The 23,343-nt window shown below is 40.2% G+C and overlaps 1 protein-coding gene, 1 long non-coding RNA gene and 1 pseudogene across 8 annotated transcripts; 1 reads left to right on the forward strand and 2 right to left on the reverse strand.

Moving 5' to 3' along the window:
• Positions 1-384: 384 nt before the first annotated feature.
• Positions 385-4,585, reverse strand: pax1a (paired box 1a). 2 transcript variants are annotated; one of them, XM_089004671.1, is made up of 5 exons: positions 4,353-4,585; positions 3,303-3,932; positions 2,448-2,581; positions 2,061-2,324; positions 385-1,277 (listed from the first exon to the last, which is right to left on the reverse strand). In XM_089004671.1, exons 1-5 carry the CDS (start codon positions 4,354-4,356, stop codon positions 1,251-1,253), a joined length of 1,059 nt encoding a protein of 352 aa, XP_088860797.1. In that variant the 5' UTR covers positions 4,357-4,585; the 3' UTR covers positions 385-1,250. The 2 variants fall into 2 exon arrangements, with proteins under 2 accessions (XP_088860797.1, XP_088860796.1); XM_089004670.1 differs by having other exon boundaries at positions 2,111-2,324; positions 4,353-4,580.
• A 62-nt stretch (positions 4,586-4,647) lies between these two features.
• LOC148893774 (uncharacterized) lies at positions 4,648-18,996 on the forward strand. 6 transcript variants are annotated; one of them, XR_016116037.1, is made up of 5 exons: positions 4,648-4,782; positions 5,349-5,418; positions 5,485-5,807; positions 17,043-17,136; positions 17,815-18,994. It is a non-coding gene; the product is annotated as an uncharacterized LOC148893774 (long non-coding RNA). The 6 variants fall into 6 exon arrangements; XR_016116036.1 differs by having other exon boundaries at positions 5,349-5,648; positions 5,723-5,807; positions 17,815-18,990; XR_016116039.1 differs by lacking the exon at positions 5,485-5,807 and having other exon boundaries at positions 17,815-18,992.
• A 1,319-nt stretch (positions 18,997-20,315) lies between these two features.
• LOC148893775 (28S ribosomal RNA) lies at positions 20,316-21,342 on the reverse strand (annotated as a pseudogene).
• Between the last annotated feature and the right edge of the window lie 2,001 nt (positions 21,343-23,343).

The raw sequence follows: 23,343 nt of genomic DNA on the forward strand, positions 1-23,343 counted from the left end.
TTAAGACATCGTTTCAGTTAGTTTTTGTTTGTAACAGAACCTTTTTCTATTTATGTTTTTATTTTCTTCACAAAAATGCTTGTTCAATTGTATTTGTGTGGTTTTTTTCCTTTAGTTTTTCTTAACTATAATGACCTTACTCATTACACGCTTATAATGTTTTGGGGGGAAAAAAGAAAAACATGTAAACTGCCGTCCATCAAGTATATTCAGCCTTTCTGTCAACATTTGAAATGCAATGAAAAGAGACTCTGTTCACAACACTGGCATATAGAAATGAGCATAACGTCGCTGTGTCATCACATAACAAGCCCTCATAAATGGTGAGCGAGTCTATTAAAAGGTTCAGAGAAGACCGCAGAGCTGTTTCGGAGGAAAGGCGTGTTCGGGGAAAATGCCTATAAGTTATATTCTGGAATTTCAAGAGGCTTCGTGTAAGTAGATTTCTTGTATTTACTGCAGCTACACACATTCAGCCAACTTGCCCATCACCCCAGATAACATCAGTGAAGTCGCTGAGGCAGTGCACAACTCTGGAGAAAGGTGGGGTGGTTACACTTGAGTGCTCCTCCAGTTAGGCACCCATATGATAACTAACAAATCTGGGCGACTAACATATTTACAAGAAGCTTTCAAATTAGGCCCTGTCTATTGGCCTAACTGGAAAACAGTTCATCAACAATTAAGGGCCGGGGACAAAAATGGTTCAGGCCCCAAAAGCGATGACTTATTTTTTACTTTTCTGGAGATTTTTCGATATAGTTTATTGATTTAATAGGGAAAATGTCAAAGCACAGGGGAAATTTATGACTTTTCGATATGTATTTTTTAAAACGTAAATGAAATAATAAAAATATCTTAGTAAGTAGAACTTTGGCAAATATTTAATATTTTTTCATGACTATAGAAAGGAGTTGATGGTAAAATGATGACACATTGAACATTTTTTTATAATTAACAATCTGGACATGCAGATCTCTTTTTTTTCTTTTTAATGACAAAATATGTGTATTTTTCAAAGCACCCACACATCCTTTCAAACGTACATTCATAAGGCCACAAAGCCTGTTTTTGCTTTACTGCATTGACAAAATAAAGTGAGGCCCATGTGTTTTGGTTTCAGACTTACTCGAGTTGAAATGAGTTCAGTTAAATCTGATTATGAAGATGGTAAAGTTCCGGTTATGATGATGAGGTAGGGAGACTGAGTCCATGCACACTGTTCATGTCTTCGTGGTGATGCTGCTTACTCAATGGACTGGGGAGTTTTCTTTCTCCTGAAATAAAAAATATATTGTAGATTGTTAATGATATAAAAATGTTCATATATATATATATATATATATATATATATATATATATATATATATATATATATATATATATATATATATATATATATATATATATATATATATATATATATATATATATATATATTTGATGAAACTGTGCTACTGCAAAAGATAAATTTCTGCACTGCGAGACCAATAAAGGTATATTCAATCGAATATTTCTTGAGGCTCAAGTCAGGTTATGAATCAATTTAAATTTAAAATTATACTACTTTACAATAGCATTCAGGAATAATTATTTTCAACTCAGCTCAACTCTATTTATAGAGCACTTTCTAACAGCTGTCCATGCATACAAAGTGCTGTACATTGAGCAACTATCATATAATATAACAACCAAGCAATACATCAATAACAATCACAGTATAGAAAGGACCAAGCAGTAAAGCTAACATGGAGTCCGAGTCATGCTGAGTCAAATAACAATTGACAATTACATATGACGTTATGAATAAGTTGTTTTACATATCCAGTAATAAAGTTAGGCTTACATCTCTATTTATTGAAATAGCATATACATACCGTATTTGATAATAAATCAAATGCTGAGGCCTGAGTGACTCTCATTAATACCGAGCCTTTCAATAATGATGCAGGCTATAATCATTTTATAAACTTTAAATGAATCTTTGGTGGTATGGTGGTGAATCAAATGGGAAAATTAGTGTCTTTGTGACAGCACAATTTGATCAACTGTAGCTGTACCTTTAGAAAAAGGGGCCGATGAATGCGTGTATGGCTCCACCATAATGTACCTTCTCGGGTGTGGTGCTTGAAGGCCATCGGAGAGTGGATGTCCCCCGCGTGTATGCTCATCCCACTGCCGGGGTGAGACAGGGCCGGACTCTGCGGCTGCCAGTGGTGGTGACCCGGGGCCACGTAGCCGCCAGCCGGGCCACTGTACACCCCGTATTGATTTGTTGGAGAATACGCACACGCCGAGACATAGCCGGACAGTGTAGAAGACGACTGTGGAACATGCACACACGTGGAAAAAATAAAAATAGCAGAATTGAGCTGCTCCAGTAGCATTATAGCATTGAATATCGACTCAAATATTGTATTAAAGTGTCATTTATGGTGGATTGTTACCTGCGCGTATTTTATGTCAGCATCAATGGGTGATTTGTCGATGCCGTTGACTGAGTGAACTGTAGGGAAAGTTGTTCGGTTGACACTGCTCCACTCCTCCATTTTAGTCGGATACCCCTCCGTTCCAGCGATGGCTGGTTAAAAAAAAGAGAAAAAAACGAAATCAGTTTACATTGTTCATATGAGGAAAAACGCATTTTTCATTATCTCTATGAATCCAAAAACCGTCTCTCAATGACACATAATTTTATTTGATAAATCTGGAAACTAATTGGAAAAAATATAGAATAATAATAATAAAAAGAAGAAGATGAAGATGAAGGAGAAGAAGAATTACGTTTATTATTATTATTATTATTATTATTATTATTATTATTATTATTATTATTATTATTAGTAGTAGTAGTAGTAGTAGTAGTAGTAGTAGTAGTAGTAGTAGTAGTAATAGTAGTAGTAGTAGTAGTATACTATACCTATTATTATTATTATTATTATTATTATTATTATTATTATTATTATTATTATTATTATTGTTGGTAGCGGAGAAACACTGTTACAGAGCAAAGATTAATAATAGAAAAGTAATTTGACGACAGGCGTGATGAATGTGTCCGTCTAAAATGTAGGGTCATGTGATAACATATTTTTAACTGTTGTAATATGACAAGAAAAAAACTATAACGAGCAGTTGGGGATTAGGAGGGGGTTCGAGCCGGTGAGTAAGGTGTTTGCACACACGTCATGCGTGAAAAAAGGCCCATTGAAAGTGTGGCCTAATGAACACGCATTGTCCTCCCGCCGAACAGGTTGTGTCGAACAAAAGTAGTTAGTTGCTGCGGCGTCGGTCGCACTCACCTGCAGGGTCCATGAAGGCTCGGATACCAAGGATGTTGCTGACGGTGTGGGCAGAGGGCCAGGCCCTGGAGATGCTCACGTGTCCAGCCGTCACCGGTACCCCGGGAGGGGAACCCATCTTGGTGGCAGTCGGCGACATAGTGTTGGAGTAGGAGTACGGATAAATGTGGTTGTACTGGAGGCCGGCCTGCGCCGAGGCTTGTTTTCCGCCTTCGTACTGGCTGTGCTGGGAAAGATTTCCAATCTTGTTGCGTAAAATCCTACTGATGGAGCTCACCGAGGGCACGTTGTATTTATCGCAAACGCCGTCCGCTAAGAGTCTGTCCCTGATCTCCCATGCAAAGATCCCGGGGTCGTTCTGTTTGTATTCCCTGATGTTTTTCACCACGTTGGGCGTCGTGACGCGAGGTTTGCTGCCGCCGATTGCGCCCGGTAAAATGGATCCCGTTTCGTTGTATCGCGCCAGGATCTTGCTGACGCAGCCGTGCGAGACGCGCAGCTGCCGGCTTATGTCGCAGGGTCTGATCCCCAGTTGGGCCAGCTCCACTATTCTCAGACGAATGGCGTTGGGCAGGGGTCTTCCGTTTACGAACACACCACCCAGTTGGTTCACCTCTCCGTAGGTTTGCTCTGCGCCACACACGCACAATTAATTATGACAAAAATACAATGAAATAATGTTTTCCACACACATCATTTTAAAGTAATAAAACTATATAGGGTCTAGTGACTGCATTTTTGGGTCATGTTTTTAACCAACTCCAACTGTCGTGTTCATGGGCGAAAAGGCGTTTCTTATATGGGTCTATTCACTATAAAGAGCGTTGAAGATTAAAATGAACTTCATCGTTGTTGTCAGTGTATCATATTCTAAATATAAATGAGCATTCTAAGCCGTGTTGGCATAGATGCTGTTTTCTCAACTTGACAAAAAACTATTAAGCGCACGGTGGGCAATGTCTGGATTTTTGACGCAGGCGTGGTGAGCGCGGACATGCTTCCATACGCTTCAAAGCAGCGAAGCGTACAGTAAATAAGATGCAGCCTTACCCATTTGCCTCTTTACGTTCCGTAAACACAGGAGTCTTCTTCAGATGGCGGCAATGAACGCACAGACCAAAGTGGAACAACCGAAAAATAGTCCACTTTGAGCTCCTGCAGCGTGCGATATTCTTCGATCGTCTTTCGGACACATGTAATAAAGGTGGCCGCCAAAAAGTGATCTTCATACGATAACAGCAAATCGAAGTTATCCCGGGGAGTCTGGTCTTAGCTGGAATTAATTTGACGGGTCCTCTCCACGTCAATCGTAGCTGGTCTATGCAGAGGTTGTGCTTGGGTTTCATTGGTCGCCCAGAACTTTGCGAATGTGTCAGCCAATGCAAACCTCATCCGGTTGAATTCGTGCAGCCTCCTTGAGTATTTTGCATAGGGGAAGTGGCACAAAGGGGAAACGTTTCATCCAACATGCAGCCTCCTGGTAAGAACTTTAAGCATACACACTCCATGCACAACATGTTAGCGCAGGTATGGAATGGGGATCAAACGCATCGGAGAAAAAATAGTTGCAATTAGGATAAAAAATACAATCTACACAATTATTGTAAAATGTCATCAATAACACAATTTATAAACTATGCTTGTTGAAACTATGTGTAAGATGATTCCAACAGAATCGGCTTCCTACTAAAATATTACAACATTTACTAATATTACTGAAAGCCAATGTTAGTGCAATTCGTGATTAGAAATTGCAATTTAATTAAACAATGTGTTGTAAATGAAAAGAGAACGACACACGGGGGCTGCATGTCACACCCAAAAATAATTGCACACGCATCGTATGCAATTAAATGAGATGTGTTGATTCAATTGATTTTCACTTTCAAATGATATTCCTTTTGGTTGTGATTTATTTTCATTATTCGGCACGCTGACATCAGTGCAGAAGGCCTGCAGAGGCGCGTGCCTCAAAGTTAAGAATGAGCCAGGGCACCACTTTTGAATGGCCTCGTGTAATCGATACCTCTGTAAATTTCTTTCTAGACCTGGGGATATCAGCACGTATTCCAGAAACTTGTATTTTCACAGCATGTTTGCAGACCTTCCATGCAAGGTAATGGTTTATGCGCTCGCAAAATAGCTCTTGTAAAACTCAACACTCCGACCTCGGGGTAACAAGGTGCAGCGCCCTTTTATAACTTCCATACAACCACCATCACCACCGTCATCATCACCTTCACCAGCACCATCATCATCACCGTCACCATCCTCATCATCATCGCCGTCGTCGATCACACAGAAGTCTTTTATGGTTGTGCAACAATTTGTGGTGGCATGAGACACGTAAGTGAACACGTGTAATTACTTTTCTCAACTTGGAAATGCACCAAAAATGAAGTGCGAAACTACGCTTGAAGGAGCGTCTCTTCCTCTCATGCGTGACTCCCTCTGATGGACATCCGAAGAACTGCAGGATATTGCGTTTTGCCTAGCAATGTTACGGTAGGTGGCCTGCTTGCATATTTACAAAATACAGTAGATATGAGGGGAGTTATATATTTATCCGTTATTAAATTGAGATTCATTTTTTAACATAAAAAAATTCTAGGTATTTATTCTGATTAAGAATACAATCAAACATCAACCAATGCTGGACATTTCTTTGTGCTGAATTACGATTGTTATTGCAATGCTCGTGTAAAATGCATTGTCCTGATGATATCTTCGAATTATATCTTTTAATTATGTGGATTGTGGACTGTATTTCCAGACTATTTTCTTCTTTAGTTGAAGTCATTATTTTTTAATGGGCGACTAAATGAAAACCCATCCAAATCATGTGGCGTGTTGGGGTTGTATTTGTTTTTATTACCGTGTTTCAATTTGCGTGGTTTTGGTGATTTGAACGCATAATTCGATTATGGTTGGTTACATAAACTGAATAAAAACCGTTTACTGTACCTTAAAAAAAGTCAGTTGTATTTTTTTTTATTCAACAACGTGTATTTTGACGAGTAGAGCCGATTAACTTGTAGTGTGAATACTGTACAACCTATTGACGACGACTGATAAACTTTCAAAACAATATATACAATTCTTAATACGATAGTAAACCTTCCAGCACAACAGGGAACGGTTTGGCTTGACAGTTTAAAGATAAAAACCCAAACCTTTCTCCTCCACACTATTTTGCTCCATATCTCCATTATATATATATATATATATATATATATATATATATATATATATATATATATATATATATATATATATATATATATATATATATATATATATATATATATATATATATATATATATATATATATATATATATATATATATATATATATATATATATATATATATACATATTTTTTTTTTATTTTATTTTTTTTATTTTTTTCTCAAAGCACGATTTTTTTACGTTGACGACAAAATACCAAGCAGAACACCGCATCAGTTTATAATACCTAACAAAAACGAATTGAAAGTTTAAACATGGACGAAAGTGACTGTTTTGCAGCTTTGGGAGATGTCAATGATAGTTCAATGGAGTAAAAAAACAAAACAAAAAAAAGCGACCGCAACAAAAACAAATACACAAAACCGACTACATCATTAAACGTCTCATTTTCGTTAAAAACATGTGGGTGCTTTCAAACAAATCTAAAAACGTTTTGCATTTAGAAAAACATTATTTTCATTTTAACTTTCGTTTGTTCTTTGATTATATGATGATCGCAGAAATATATTTAAAAACCAGATGGTAGCTAAACAAACTTGAGGTCAACACCTGACACCAGCAAGGTGTCAATGACTCCCCCATTTATGCTTCCTCTCGGTAAATATTGGCGGTGGTTTAGAATGTCGTCCCTTCCTCGAGTGTTCTTTGTCTTGAAATACTCTAAGATGTTTTCGTGTGTGTGTGTGTGTGTGTGTGTGTGTGTGTGTGTGTGTGTGTGTGTGTGTGTGTGTGTGTGTGTGTGTGTGTGTGTGTGTGTGTGTGTGTGTGTGTGTGCGTGCGTGCACGCGCGAACATTTGTGTGTGTGTTTGCGCGCGCTTCTACAACGATATAAAGTGTGTTTTTATGGGGAGGGGTTTGGGGGGTAGGAACGATGTGCTGCATTTCAAACGATGCTTTTTCAAATAACATTTTCCTTCGAGTTATAGTTTATTTTTTATGCGACTCCAAACCCGTAAAACAACAAAACATTTCCAAAAACATCATACAGCTATTATTGCTCATTCATAATGCGGGGAAAGTCCATCTACTTTAAATGCATGTCTAGTCTGCCCCCCAACCCCCCACCTCCTCTTCTTCTCTTGTATGATTGGTGGTAATATCTGCTTTTGTTGTGCGCATGCTGTTGAGCTTGTGTTAAAATGGAAGCTGGAGGACAGCAAGCCGAGTTCTTTTATCGGCCAAAGAGCCATTCTTGGCAGTCGAACTCGCCTAATGAGGACGTGCTGTGGTGCCTTGTGAGACATGCCAGTTTTTACCAGGCTGTGTAATTGCGTGTGACCTTCAATAAACACGTCGCATGCGTCTTTATATTCTCAGCACATAAGTTTAATTACTCCAATAAAGCAGATGCGTAAGATTTGTTGAGACAATGTTGGACTGTTGGAGTTTAAAGCAGGGAAGATGACTTGTTTCTGTTTGCTCCAATTGAAGAAAATGACATGAAAATGACATTTACCTGAAAGAAAGTTTTTACTGTATTTGTTATATTTAAGCGTTTTATTTTGTATTTATTTATTTTTTTAACTATTCAACTTGCTTTTCCTCTTGGTCATCAAATGAACTCATGGGCAGTTTCACCATGTTAAGCTTTTAGTTGCTCTCCCTTATAAGAGGTGACTTGTGTTACCTCTTATTCTCATAAGATGTACTATTCAAATACAGTAAAGTCTCGTTATATCGATATTCAAGGGAGTCCGAAAAAATATCGATATAACCGGGACTATCGATATATCCGATCCTGCGCCGAACTGCATTAAACAAAAGCCGCCAAAAGAGGGCAGCCAAGCGCCATATAAGAAACGGAGCTGGCCATTAGCTCCCCTTTTTTGGGGGTAAGAGATGTTCCCCCAATGTTGCCTCAAAATGGCACATATAATTCTTTAATGATTGTAAACATGTATGCTTTAATCTTCAGAACTACAGTGTATTTGAAACATATTCATAACTGGATGTGTAACAAGAAAGCATATTATCCGAATCTGAAGCCATTGTTTGGATTCACAAGCAATGCAAGACGTCTTGGCGTGAAGTCATTTTTATTTGCATTTGAATAAAAAGTGACATCGGCTGTCCTTTAATACACAGTATGGAATGTTAATAATTTTCAAAATCATCGCGCTTCAGCAGACAAAACAAGAAACATTGTTGCAAAAAAACGATTGCATTCATATACAGTACAGTGGGCATGTACATAACACAACAGGGAAACTGCAACGCTTACATCTTACTGTATTATGTATACAATTTAAAAAAGTCATCAATCTTCTTCTGCTTCCCATTTTTACCTTTTAACACAAACACTTCAATCTCGTCTGCTACACACGAGCTAGCGTCTGAAAATGAAAATGGCTCTGCTACACGGGTGCTGGGCACGTAACCAAGTCACCTGACCAAGTCGACCAATGGCGCGACTGATGGCGTGACACGTAACCAAGACACGTGACCAAGTTGACCAATGGCGCGACCGATGGCGTGTCACGTGACAAAGTCACACGGCCAAGTCGACCAATAGCGCGACCGATGGCGGCTCATGTGACCAAGTCGATCAATGGCGCGACCGATGGCGGCTCACGTAACAAGACACGTGACCAAGTTGACCAATGGCGCGACGGATATATCGATATAAACAACAAAAATGGCCGGCGGGGGATGAAAAGGAGCACCATAATAACCGGATTATCATAATAACCGGGTATCGTACTAAACGGTACTAATTATACATAAAAAGACTAGAAATGTGCAAGGGAAATGAAAATAGTATCGTAATAAGCGGTACTATCGATATAACCGATATCGATATAACGAGACTTTACTGTACTACAGAGACAAATGAAAATGTGCGATGACAATGCTGCATGTCTTTCATTTCTGTGGATTTTCTTATACATGGATTTAATAATAATAATAATAATAATAATAATAATAATAATAATACATGTCATTTATGACATTATGAGATCTATACGTGCCTTTCAAAACTGTCAAGGTCACTTTACAGTCACAGGATAAGTTTTTATGTGGGTGAGCAGTGGCAACCAGAAAAATCTTTGTACTTAAAATATCCTGCCCCGAAATGGTACGATATCCCTTCATTTTAAAATGTATAGGATGTGTTATTTTCATAACAAATCCTATGAACAATAATAATTAATTAAATCTCTCATACAGGCCAATGTGTAGATATTACAAATTATATTAATATGACTCGAATGTGTCTCATTAGGGCGCCATGATGGGAAAATACCAATGTTGATCAAATATATTGGTGTAGTCCGTCATTGAAAGTTGAGTTGTATTTCTCAAATCTTTTTATAGTCTCGAATGTTCATAAGTGTTGAAGACATTATCTGCGTATGCCTTTTGTCATCATTACACAAAACTTTTTTTTGCTTGCTTTGGCTTTTACTTCTTTATATTTAAGTCCAAAATGGCATTGATATTTGTGTGACTTTTGAGGCATATTCCCCAAAATGTTGGTTGGGAGTTGTTGGTGTTCTTGTCTAATCAACCTTGGCGGTTGTACTCTATTTTTGTAGATTTACACACGACATCCAATATAATAAGAATAAGAATAAGAAAGCCTTTAACTCATTCACTGCCAGGCGTGTAAAAATGTGTCCACTCCAGTGCCAAGGTTTTGGTCATTGTCACTTGAATTCCAGGACCCACACAGAATATTGAGTTTTTGGACTATATAAACATTCAATACAACATTAGAAACCTTAGACTCTCTTCTTTCATTAGAAAAAAGAGTTAATTCCCAAATTATATGGGTGTGGAGTTATATGAGCTTGAAATAATACAGCTGTCCAAAATACAATTTATTGCACTTTAACAACAGCTGAAGCAAGAACTAAGCAGTAACATGGAAAAAAAGGGCAATGCTGCGCTCCTGTGGCCAGCGCTTTATCAGCACCCAAGCAAGAAAAAACAAAACCTGAACAAATTCGGAAATGGCGCTCTACCTCATACGTATTTTCAATTCCTGAATGAATTTGAATGGCAGTATATGAGTGAATAGTCCCACAATGGAAAAATTTGCAACCTATTTAAATTCAGTTTAGTTGTCTGAAAGATTTTCTGATTCAGTTTGTAAAATGTGGTTATTTTTATTCAATATTTCCGCGACCAACCTGTCTTCTGCTATTTCAGTCCACTTTCCCACTTTAAATACTGTCGTCAGTCATTCAACTGTCTCTCTATAGTGACAGTGAACACACAGGCTCCATACCTTTAAGTTTTTTGGATATTTATTTTGCAAAATATTGTTCTATTTCGAGTGTGACGGACAATGAGGCAGAGTAGTCTTTGGTTGTAGTGAGAAGATCCATTGTACATCAAGATAATGGCACTTGACTTTTGCCGCAACTCAAACTACAGTAAACAAGCCCATAACGCCGCAAAAAAACATTGTCACAAAGAAAATGCATTTTGCCTCTGCTGCATACAGGAGATATGTTGCATTGAACAATGTAATTTTTATTTTACTTATTTATTTTTGATGTAAGATTTACTTCAGACTTCCTCAAATAGTAAATGCCATTGTTTGTGTTACCTGAGCCAAATAACAATCTAATCTTTGTGAGCACCGTTTAAGTTTGTTTTTAAAAGCAGGAGGTTGCATGGTGGGAAATGAGGTTGAAATACCACAGAGCATTCCAAAGATTCGAAACAAATATACCGTATTTTCCGGGTTATAAGGGGCACCCAGAGCGTTGATTTTCTTCAAAAGAGAACCCTATACCTTTATACGCAGGTGCACCATGTATGTGAAGTAATACTGAGCCACAACAGGTCTCTCAACTACTGTCAGCAGCTAGCGACTCCATTCGCCCCTGTCGAAGAAGTAGCGCATAACCCCAGCCTCTAATGTAGCGCCTCATCATGTGGTGTGCCTTATATTTGGAAAACATTTATATATTTCTACATTATATTTAGAAAACGTTTTCATTCATTGAAAGTGCGCCTTATAGTCCGGTGCACCTTATACACCTAAACATATGGTACTAAATATTTCCACCCATCCATTGTCAACACCGCTTATTCTCCAGTCACAGCCGCATATAGAGACAAACGACCAATAACATGCACACCGTCAGTGACTGGGAACCGATTTCACGCTGCCCACATACAGCTCAGGAGGGTCTATCACTACACCATTATCCACCGCAAAAAAATATTTTTCAAAAACATTCAAATGATGGCTAACTCACCCATTGCGTTTGGTTTTGCATGCAATCCGTTGACAATTTTTATGAGAAGAGGCCTTTGTCTTATCACAGTGTTGCCACACCAGCAACATCAAGTTGTTGCAGTTAAAGGCCATTGATGCAATATTGTGGTCGTCAGCTAGTTGAAGATAAAAGCTTGTAATAGTCGCATGCACGTTTGAATACCTCTGAAGTTGGCTGTTGTTAGCTGGTGCAACTTTGCCGGCTACACTCGTCTGTTGTCAATTAGAGAAGGAACCTAATTAGTTTTGGGAGAACTTCGGACTTCATCTACAGCTGTTGCTAATTCATCCTTGTTCCGCTTGGATGTCCACACATGGTTGTTGACATAAGCCTTATACCCGGTCTTTTTTATGTCATGCTATTATGTTGAACATTACATTCTGACTATACTATACCACTATGTACCATTTTTTTTCATTCACGCACCAGGCGTTCCTGAGGGTAACATTTTAGCCCACCTTCAGTTTGTCTCGCTACTCCCATGCAGCTTTGATGTGTCTCATTACAGTCTTGCCTTCATTTATCCTCTTGAAACTGAAAAAGTCAACTCGTATGTCAAAAATTGTTGCGAGTCTCGCGTAATGCTGTGCCTTTAAGTGTGAGAATGCTGGATCCATTATGGAGAAGTCTGGAAACAGCTATTCAAGGCCTTCTCTGTCAGAGGCGGTGTGATATTCTGTTCCGCCAAACCAGAAATCAAGGACTTGGACAAGCCTTCTTTATGTCAAGAATAGGGGTAATGTATTTGTTCTGACAGCTGCTCCTTTTAAGATTAATAGTCTTATAAAAACCGGGTGTCTTTTCCCCGCTCAAAAAAATAATAAAATAAAATAAAATAAATTAACAAATAAATAAATAAATAAATAAATAAATAAATAAATAAATAAAATAGGCTCAGTATAATTCTGTGAGACCTTCTTGCAAAATCACTTGGGGAAGAAAATTAATGTCTCAGCAAAGGACAAATCTGCGTGTGTGTGCGTGTGTGTGCGTGTGTGTGTGCGTGTGTGTGTGTATGTGTGTATGCGCGTGTGTGTGTGTGTGTATGTGTGTGTGTGTATATGTGTGTGTGTGCGCGCGCGTTTGCGTGTGTGTATGCGTGCCTGTGTGTGCAAATTTACTCATTCCTGCTCTCTCAATTTTAGACACAAATCATGCAGTATTTGACAATGTTAATCTAGGTGTCAGTGTCAATCAATACTCAGGTGATCAGGATTTTCACAAGATTCAGAAATTTCAGAATCAGAATCATTTTTATTGGCCAAGTGTGTAGAACACACAAGGAATTTGCCTTCGGTAGAACACGCTGCACTAGTATTATCAAAAAAAGACATAACAAATAAGTATGAAGGATACTCATAAAGGCTAATCTAATCTAATTCCTTGATGTAAATGGCACATCTCAGGAACAACTGAAACAATGTGCAAGGTGTCAAGCAGAGCCAAAGTGGTCAGTGGTAGAATAAAATCCGATAACATTTGTACAGTTGATGCAGTGAAGCATTTTAAAATTATCAATCACCGTATTTGTAGTAAAACACGCGTGCAATTATGCAGATGTTCTTGAATTTTCCTTTGAATCTTCTTTTTGCAATTTAACAAAACATTGTTTCCCCAAAATTCACTGCTTCTGACATGATGGAAAGAGTTGAGAAACTTTTCAGTACCACACTCACATGCATGCGGTGTTGCAAGAAACAAAACAACGGCGATAAAAATCATACTTGGATTTGCTTGATGTGGAAGAATTTGACCCATGAGAGATTGTGCATCTGGATGAAGGGACAAAAATCCCCACTGTCATCTGCGACTCCAGATTTTCTTCTGTAATTTCCACTCCCGGTGTCAGTGTATTTTTGGACTTCAAATGTGTTTCCTCAGTCTCAAAACAAAATAATAGTCCTCGTGTCTTCTCTGCTGCTGGCCCGCAGCGATCTGGCCTTTTACTTTGACCTCACTGACCCACACTGTCATAAATACGCTCCATTATTTCTACCCTCGTATGCTTGCCAGTTAGGCCAAAAAGTGGGTTTTTTTGGGTGTACTGTATATACTGAAGGTACAAGATACTGTATATACAAGAGCCGCGTTTTCAGAACATCCTGAATCGCACACACTATGCATTGCCGCGTGTGGTCGCCTGCCATGGAGGGATTCTGCTGAAAGCTGCATAACCTGAGTCCAGCGTTTGCTTAATGGATACGTGTTAGTCCTGCTGCTTATGGTTTAATTAACTCAGTGTCTGTCCTCTGTGAATTGTAATGCTGTTCTGAAGTCCACATTCAACTGGGCCACACCTGTAAAATGGGAACCTGTGCAGCTGACTGATGTCAGAACCAGAGCCCTCATGTTTTTTTTCCGTTGGTCAAATGTACACCCATTTTTTTTCAGCTCATGAAAAAAATACTGTTTATTTTGAGGTTAACACGCCCTAACAAGCCCTTATTTCTCTCATCAGCAAGAATAAGTTCATGCCTTTTAAAAACTAATGAAGCAGCTTGACTATTCGATATGTTGAGCACATTTTAAGCTGACAGTCAGTGCGAGGTAAAGATCAGTTCATTTTACTGTTGGGGGAAGCTGAGCTCACTCATCCTGGTGGTGAAATGTCTGACATGTTTGCGCTGAGTCGAGGCAGACAGGTCGGCAAACAAGCCCAGACTTGCAGGCCAAGAAAAAGCCCCTCATTGCTGCCCCCGTTTTCACCGGCAGACGAGACCCCTCCCAAAGGGTGACAGCTTCCTTCGTCCGTGCAGCCATTACCCACCTAGTATGATTTAACATTTCTTTGTCTATTCTTTGGAAAGCAAACATCTGTTTATTAAAACCAATGCGGAAGGAAGAAGCTTGTGGAAATAAAAATCATTGTGTGCAATCATAAGTGACACAAAAAAACAAAGAAAGTGAACATTTATGATTTGAGGATTTAACGCTGACGAATGCACTTATTCGTCAGCAGGGCCAATATTCACAAGAGAAAAAAAATCTCATTCCACCACCAAACAAAAATGCCACAGAAGTATTGATCATTTCTCATTTTACTCCCAGATTGATATTCGGTGTGAATGTTGGCTTAGTTTCCTGCTATTATTCTGTTGAAACAGGGCATTTTTTAAATCAGAAATGCCAGTACAATTTCTTCGATTCATTTTATTTACTGATTCAGTCTACCCTATTTTTTTCTCGTAAATTAATCAAAAAAATAATACCATTAATATTTTCAGCAACAGTTATTCTGCAACACAATAGCCTAAAAATAACTAAAATATATACAACAATTAAAATAAATACAATTAATACTATAAAATACACATGGCTGTTATTTTAAGGGTCAAATTTAAAAACCAAAATTTAAATCATCCTACAAACCAAATTAAAAAAAAAATCTGATAGCCGTGTGTCCATGTAAAATACAATCAGAATACATTTCATGATAAAAATAAAACATATACTCCAAATGAAACTCCCATCCTTAATTTCTACAATCGATGACGCTGGTCAACAAATTGTAAATGTGTCCCAAAATCTGTTTTTCAATGATCAGATAAAGATTTGTCTCAAACCAGTTGAGTTATTTGTTTCATTACCTTAACTCATGAGTCATGAATAGCTGCCCCCAGTAACATAAATACTACCTACTGTAGCGTGATGATCAAATTCTGTAACCTGAGTTATAAAATGAAGATTAGATAGTAAATGCCCTCTAGTGGCCATACGTATAAACAAAACCATGGAATCAATGCGACTGCCTGTACATATTACCAATATTCATTCCAGACTGGCAGATTAGGGTAATAAAAACGTGCCAGAAAGTGCATGGTAGTTCCTCTTCTCCACCGAAAGGTGCCAAAAAACACATACTTTGCTGGTAGGATTGAAAGCATGTGTTGTCTATGAGCACTGTGGTCATAATAAAAGATAAACCAGCTATTTTTTTCCAAACAAGCAAACACGCCAACAAACTAAAAGATCTTAATGCCATTAACTGATTTCCCCGAAGGCCCTTATAAAGTCTGCAGGTAAATATGGGTGCTGTCAACTTCCTGGAAGGTTTGTGGTTGTATGAAATGTCAAGGAGAGCTTCACAGACAGTCAATGGAGGACATTTTTTTAATGATACTCAACATCCACAAAAGGATGAGTGATATTTTTTAGCCATAAACAAATACTTATTTATTTACTTGTTTGTTTGTTTGTTTGATTGATTGTTTGTTTTGTTTGTTTTGTTTGTTTTGTTTGTTTTGTTTGTTTTGTTTGTTTTGTTTGTTTTGTTTGTTTGTTTTATTGGTTTGTTTATTAGTTTCCTGTCATTCGTCAATTGAACAAAGCGGGCATCCGTCAGTGAGGGACTGAGAGTACCATCAGTCAAAGCTGACAGGATGACCATCTTGAAATCACAGTCTAATGTTGCTACAAGGGGATGGCGAGAATGTGTCCCCATGATGTCCCCATTTATCAATAATGGCACACAATTTGCACTCCCAGAATAGCTACACATAAGAGTATTCTGTTTAGTCAAAAGATAGTTTCCAAAATGACAAGAGTTAAATTTCCAATCCAAACTTTGCAAAACTTTCATGATGAAGAAAATCAAAAATTAGGGCAATCTGATTGCAGGCCCCACGCTGATTCACCCTTCATACTGTCTTATCTCAAAAAAGGATCCCCATATGCATTTTTTACCCCAACCGCGCGTGTTCATGTTTATGAACCATTATCAAATGAGACACATAGGAAACTTGGACCCTAATGTGATTCCCTTTAACCTGCAAAAGATTTACAGGAAATATGACAGGATTGTTCAAGTATGCATTTCGCCTGAAAAGCATCTCAACATCAGAGTCACAAATTGGCACATCTAGTTGTTCTTAACTGAGCTCTCTCTCTCTCTGTTTTGACTTCATGTTATTGTGGTGTCTATGACAAGCAAGCCACAGTGTTTCATTTCGCATATGTCTTTGTAACTTTTACCAGGTCGGGAAATATTTCAAAAAAAGGGCTGTGAATCCAACGTCGGAGGTCATATTTGATTGTGATCTATTTTTCGGAATGCGATGTCTAACGTGTATGTTCAATTTTGGTGAAGTTTCTATTTGGTTTTTGATTAAGATAATTAAATATGAGCCATCTTGGTTATTATCAAATGAACACTGAAGGGTTATGATTTGAATAATGCTTCAATCAGGTGTCATGCCACTGCACTGCGATACTAATTGATAGTACAAGGACTAACGTCTCTGTTTATATTTTTTCAGCAACATTTTGTAAACTGGAGATCAGCGTCACGGTGCCCAAGGAGCCACGTACGTGGCATACAGGCCTGCTGGGAAAAAAAACTCAACTGTGATAGTACGTTGTGATTTCCAAAGAATATTGGAGAAGTGATTAATTGAAAATATAAACACCTGCGGAGATCAATTATTTGTTTGATTCCTTGCATCATACATCGCGTCGATAGGTATTTATGAGAAATCATTCACGTGATCAGTGCGTTCATGTTGGAACTGCAAGTGTGTCATTTTTGGGGGGGAAAAAAGTCCTATTCGTTGATACTCAAGAAGTAGCTCTCCGTTTCATTAAGTTTGGTGAGCCCCATAGGACAATTTCAAACTAAAATTTTGAATTAGATCAAAAAGAGAAAGTCTTAATTCGCAAAAAGTGTGAGTTCAAGTCAAGAGGGGATGTTTGACGGTCTGTTTACCTCGAAGTGACTCATACAAAAACGCCTTCGCCTCTTTCTCCTTTACTGAACTTGAACCCAGACAAGTACCAGCAAGTCCTGGAGGACAGGTTTTATGGGCTACTGTTAATAGTTTTCTTTTCTGCACCCACACAACCAGCCTGCTTCAAGATTGCCGACGATAAACCCTGTCAAAAATGTTTTTAAATAAGATATCATTTGTGATTGAAATAAGGAGTTGTCTTTTATTACATGTGACAACATTTCTCCCAAATTGTGACATCTTATTTCCTGCAAAAACTTCATCGTTCATTTGTATTAATCCCTTTTTTTTCATCACCTTTTAGCACTGTGGGTCATATCAAGTTCTCAGCAGCGAGAATGCTGACTCTGCGATAGCATCAACAAGATGGTGCAAACTGATGACAAGTCTGCAGAATCAGCCTGCCTGGCAAGGCGAGAGGTCACGGTTGACAGAGAACACGTAGCTTTGTCAGTCATGCCATCATCATTAAGAATTGAGCAGATTACTTTCCTCAGCCGCCGAAGGAGACACCGACTGGAACCTTTTCAAGACATTTACTGACATTATACAGTAAAGTCTCGTTATATCGATATCGGATATATCGATAGTCCCGGTTATATCGATGCTATTTCTATTCACGCACGGAGAAAATTACATGCAAACAGGGTCGGATATATCGATAGTCCCGGTTATATCGATATTTTTTCGGACTCCCTTGGATATCGATATAACGAGACTTTACTGTATATATATTCAGGGTGTCCCCTACCTTGTGTCCGAAGACAACTGGAATAGGCTTGAGCACCCCCTGCGACCCTCCCAAAAAATGGCAAAGCCTTCAATGTCAATCTTTTCTAAAAGCAATACTATCTGCCTATTACATCAAACGGGACCTTGTATATTGAATCAAAATGACCAGTAATTACCTGGAAATAAAAGCTAAAATATTGTTCTCATTCTGTACTGTATTTGTACAAGATGTGGTAGTTAAACAGATGTGCTGAAATAACGCAACATGATCTGCAGCTTCAAATGTGTCATGCACCCAAGTATGTTTTAATTCAAATCTTTTTTCAGGAGAGAAGAGATGTTGCCCAAGTGTATCATTTGCCAAATGACCCTTGGTATACAGGTTAAGAATATTTTTTCACCAACGGCCCATATTTCCACCTGCAGGCCGACCATGTTTACATGTAAATGTATCCAAAAGAGTTTGCCGTGGAACCAACCCTTTTCTAATAGTGGGACTGTAAAGTGCGTTCATCCTCCTCCTTGTTGTCTTCACACGAATATGGCGCATATTTCAATATTGGGGTGTATTTGTATAAATTAAGATGAGAAGGTACTAAAGATTGAGAAAAAAATGATGTTCATCCTCTTAAAACCACCAGCACACAAACTGGGTCTAAAAAAATGAAACTTAACCAACTATTGGATGGCTATATGGTAGAAAATAAATGTTCGGTTTAAATTCTTGTTTCTTTCCTGGTTCGGTGTTCAAAGAAGTTCAGTGATAAAAATATCAGTAACAACGATAGATGGTGAACAAAAAACTACTTTATTCTAGTGAGACAGAAAAAGCACACTCTCGTCTAGGTAGGAGCAAAGACATGAGCACACGGACAAAGATAGGAAAACAAAGAGAGAGCGAGCTCCCGCTCTGACAAGTTTTTTAATGTCCACAGCAGCGATCTGTGGTCCAATCAGCTACGGACAACTCAGTGTTGGGAGGGTCTTAGATTGAAGTTGGAGCCGTTGCTTCTTTGCAACGACTATTGAACTAATAAGCTTGATAATGCTATTAGACTGAAATTAAACGTGCAATAATCATAATGTGTACTAAACTAAACATGAAATAACCTAACATGTTTACTAATGTGCATAAAACACTCTATCAATAAACATACTGTATGTGTAGTTTGGATGGAAACCCCTCATTTGAGGAGCGAAGCATAATCTGAGATGGCAGAAATTCTCTCCACATATATATATATATATATATAAAATTCCTCGTCTGTCCCCCATTTCAGCTCGGGTCAGGAAGCTTGAGGGTTCTGCGCAGTATCCGTGCTGTTCCCAGCACTGCGCTTTTCTGGACCAAGATGTCAGATGTTGTTCCCGGGATCTGTTGCAACCACTCGTCGAGTTTGGGGGTCACTGCCCCGAGTGCTCCGTCCACCACAGGCACGACTGTCACCTTGACCTTGTTTGGATCGAGGGATGACTTTCAATAGATCGCAGCGATCGAGCTGCTCTGCTACTTACGACACCCTGACCCAGAATCAGGTCGTTTACAGGTCATTTAGCACCGAGTCTTTGATACGCATGCGGTGTAGGTAACTGGAGAGGGTGCCCCCATCATCCGGGCGCACCCCGGCCCAGTGTCGAGCGGCGTTCCGCGCGACGGGGGGACCTCCCCGGCGCCACGGTATCGGCGCGTCTAGTCCGGATTCTGACTTAGATGCGTTCAGTCATAATCCCGCAGATGGGGGCTTCCTCTACCGTCCTCGTGTGCTAAATGCCTGCCCCTGCCAGATGCCGGGTGCTGCCAGATTCTGACCTAGAGGCGTTCGGTCAGACTCCTCTCAGCGATGCTGGGTCAGGGTGTCAGGGTGTCCCGTTTTCCGACCTTATCCCTTCTCTACCGACCTTTGTGTACCACTTCGGGGTTGGGTGCCCCTGGCTGACAGCGAACCTGTCCCCCGGGTACTGCGACCGGCCCCCGTGCGGGGTAAGGCCCGTATTACCATCCCGGGGGCCCCACTGTCTCGTATTTATTTCGCTCCTTCCCCCCGCTTCGTATCTGGGTCTTCCTACCCCCTCGACTCCGGAAAACCGGATGACGGACGGCGCCGACGACCGCGCGCCCCTCTCCGCCCCTCCAGATTCGGGGATCTGAACCCGACTCCTTTTCAATCGGCCGGAGGCGACGTAGGCCATCGCCCCGCGCTTCCGAACGGCGCTCGCCCATCCCTTAGGACCGACTGACCCATGTTCAACTGCTGTTCACATGGAACCCTTCTCCACTTAGGCCTTCAAAGCTCTCGTTTGAATATTTGCGACGACCACCAAGATCTGCACCCGCGGCGGCTCCACCCTGACTCGCACCCGAGGCTTCCGCACGCACCGCGGCGGCCTTCCTACTCGTCGCGGCGTAGCCCTCGCGGCCGTCCAGCGGGTATGGGCCCGACGCTCCAGCGCCATCCATTTTCAGGGCTGGTTGATTCGGCAGGTGAGTTGTTACACACTCCTTGGCGGATTCCGACTTCCATGGCCATCGTCCTGCTGTCTATATCAACCAACACCTTTTGCGGGGTCTGATGAGCGTCGGCATCGGGCGCCTTAACCCGGCGTTCGGTTCATCCCGCAGCGCCAGTTCTGCTTACCAAAAGTGGCCCACTGGGCGTCTCGCATTCCACGCCCGGCTCCATGCCAGCGAGCCGGGCCTCTTACCCATTTAAAGTTTGAGAATAGGTTGAGGCCGTTTCGGCCCCGAGGCCTCTAGTCATTGGCTTTACCGGATAAAACTGCGATCGAGCGCCAGCTATCCTGAGGGAAACTTCGGAAGGAACCAGCTACTAGATGGTTCGATTAGTCTTTCGCCCCTATACCCAGGTCGGACGACCGATTTGCACGTCAGGACCGCTGCGGGCCTCCACCCGAGTTTCCTCTGGCTTCGCCCTGCCCGGGCATAGTTCACCATCTTTCGGGTCCCATCGAAATATATACAGTAAAGTCTCGTTATATCGATATCGGATATATCGATAGTCCCGGTTATATCGATACTATTTCTATGCACGCACGGAGAAAATTACATGCAAACAGGGTCGGATATATCGATAGTCCCGGTTATATCGATATTTTTTCGGACTCCCTTGAATATCGATATAACGAGACTTTACTGTATACCGTAAATATAAATATATATATATATATATATATATATATATATAAAGTATATAAGCGACGAAGCCTCTTGGATCGGAGGCGAAACGTCCAACACCTTCAAAAAGTACAGATGACGGCTGAAGAAACCTTCTCATCGATGGACCACTCCTGTACGACTGAGAGCTTACACAGACGTACTCACTATCTACTATACACTATATACTCACTATATATGGTGATACATCAGCTTCAGAACACCTTACCTTACAATCTTTTCGGTTTACGAACGTCAAATTTATGAAAATTAAACCTTGAAATACGCAGTACTTTTCGCTATACACACCCACCACGGCTGGCGGAGTGATCTTCGGATCTGGCGGAGTGATCTTCGGATCTGGCGGAGTGATCTTCGGATCTGGCGGAGTGATCTTCGGATCTTCGGATCTTCGGCGGAAGCACACGACCGAACAGCGCTCCAGCCGGCGCACCTTTCCACACCCCCTCTCTCTGAATTCACACGTCGATCGCTTCCGAGGGGCTTTTTGCAGATGATCCCCTAATAATCACCGTCGCTTCACATGTGCACCCCGCGGCTGTCATGTGAATCTCAGCCATCTCTCACGCTGTGCGTCACTTCCCTGAGAGTAACTTTCTACGACCATTCTACAAATAAATAGCCCAGTACCGTTCACCATTGCTACCATCCTTCGCCTAAAAGCTTTACACAAAGGCGTTATTTAGTCGATGCTTCCACATGACTAATTACACCGAAATTGTCACGTGCGAGTGGACAGCTGGGGGGGGGGGGGCGCCGCTCGCAACCTCTACCAGCCGAAGAAGACACTTCAATTTCATTTCATTTCAACGAGTCGCTGTCCCCTCACCAATGACATGATTACGACGCTTGTGCTGGCAAGTCCAACAGTTTGCTTTGCCGGAGGTGATTGTTAGCCGCGATCGCGTAAGTTTGGTGCTTTCTGGGATCGTGAATGTGCGTGGTGGGCGTGTTGAACCCCACATCACAGATACTGGGACATTTTCAACGAGTCGCTGTCACCTCACTAGTGACATGATTACGACGCATCACTGTGTCTTGTGCTGGCAAGTCGAAGAGTTTGCTTTGCCGAGGTGATTGTTAGCAGCGATGGCGTAAGTTTGGTGCTTTCCGGGATCGTGAATGTGCTGGACGGATCGCCTTGCCCGCCTTCGTTTGTCGCGTTTTATTCCGCGTCCGTGGACTCACAAATCTTTTTGCTGACCATAATGAGGTCCTCAACACTGAGGATTTGATTTGCCTTCAAGAGGACAAGCAGAAGGGGGCCATTCAGGAATTAATGTGTAGGCTTTTATTGAACAGTTCCATCCAGAAAAGGCTATAAGAATCATCAACATGATGAATGATAATGTGATGCCTCAGTTTTGTAAGATCTTACAAGTCAGAAAGCAACAGGTGTCAATTAAGAGCCATCAACGACCATCACAAATGTAAATAAAGTGACTTTATTATACAGTGCAGTGTATTTATTTCATTAAAATACAATAGCACATTTATTATACATAGAATAAGGTATGTTGTGTGTAGTTTAAAGGCTTATTTAGTGGAAAATTATCTTTTATGGAGACCTGGGAACGGATTATTCTCATTTTAATTGCTTCCTATGGGAACATTTCTTGGAATACACACTCTTCACCTTACACACTTTGACTAGGAACCAATTAAGTTCGTAAGCCAAGGTCTCACTGATATATATATATATATATATATATATATATATATATATATATATATATATATATATATATATATATATATATATATATATATATATATATATATATATATATATATATAAAATCCTCGTCTCACCCACCATGGGTGGTGTCTGTCCCCATTTCAGCTCGGGTCCTCTACCAGAGGCCAGGAAGCTTGAGGGTTCTGCGCAGTATCCGTGCTGTTCCCAGC

This window comes from Hippocampus bargibanti, linkage group LG09 (assembly GCF_051943395.1).
Source record: "Hippocampus bargibanti isolate YZ-2025 linkage group LG09, ASM5194339v1, whole genome shotgun sequence".
Taxonomy (NCBI): Eukaryota; Metazoa; Chordata; class Actinopteri; order Syngnathiformes; family Syngnathidae; genus Hippocampus; species Hippocampus bargibanti.

Excerpts from the sequence above, each read along its gene's own strand:
- pax1a (XM_089004670.1), bottom strand. Across the intron at positions 2,582-3,302 it reads AGCCTTCATGGACCCTGCAG|CCATCGCTGGAACGGAGGGG; the intron begins GTGAGTGCGACC and ends TTTTTTAACCAG. Across the intron at positions 2,325-2,447 it reads CTGACATAAAATACGCGCAG|TCGTCTTCTACACTGTCCGG; the intron begins GTAACAATCCAC and ends CATGTTCCACAG.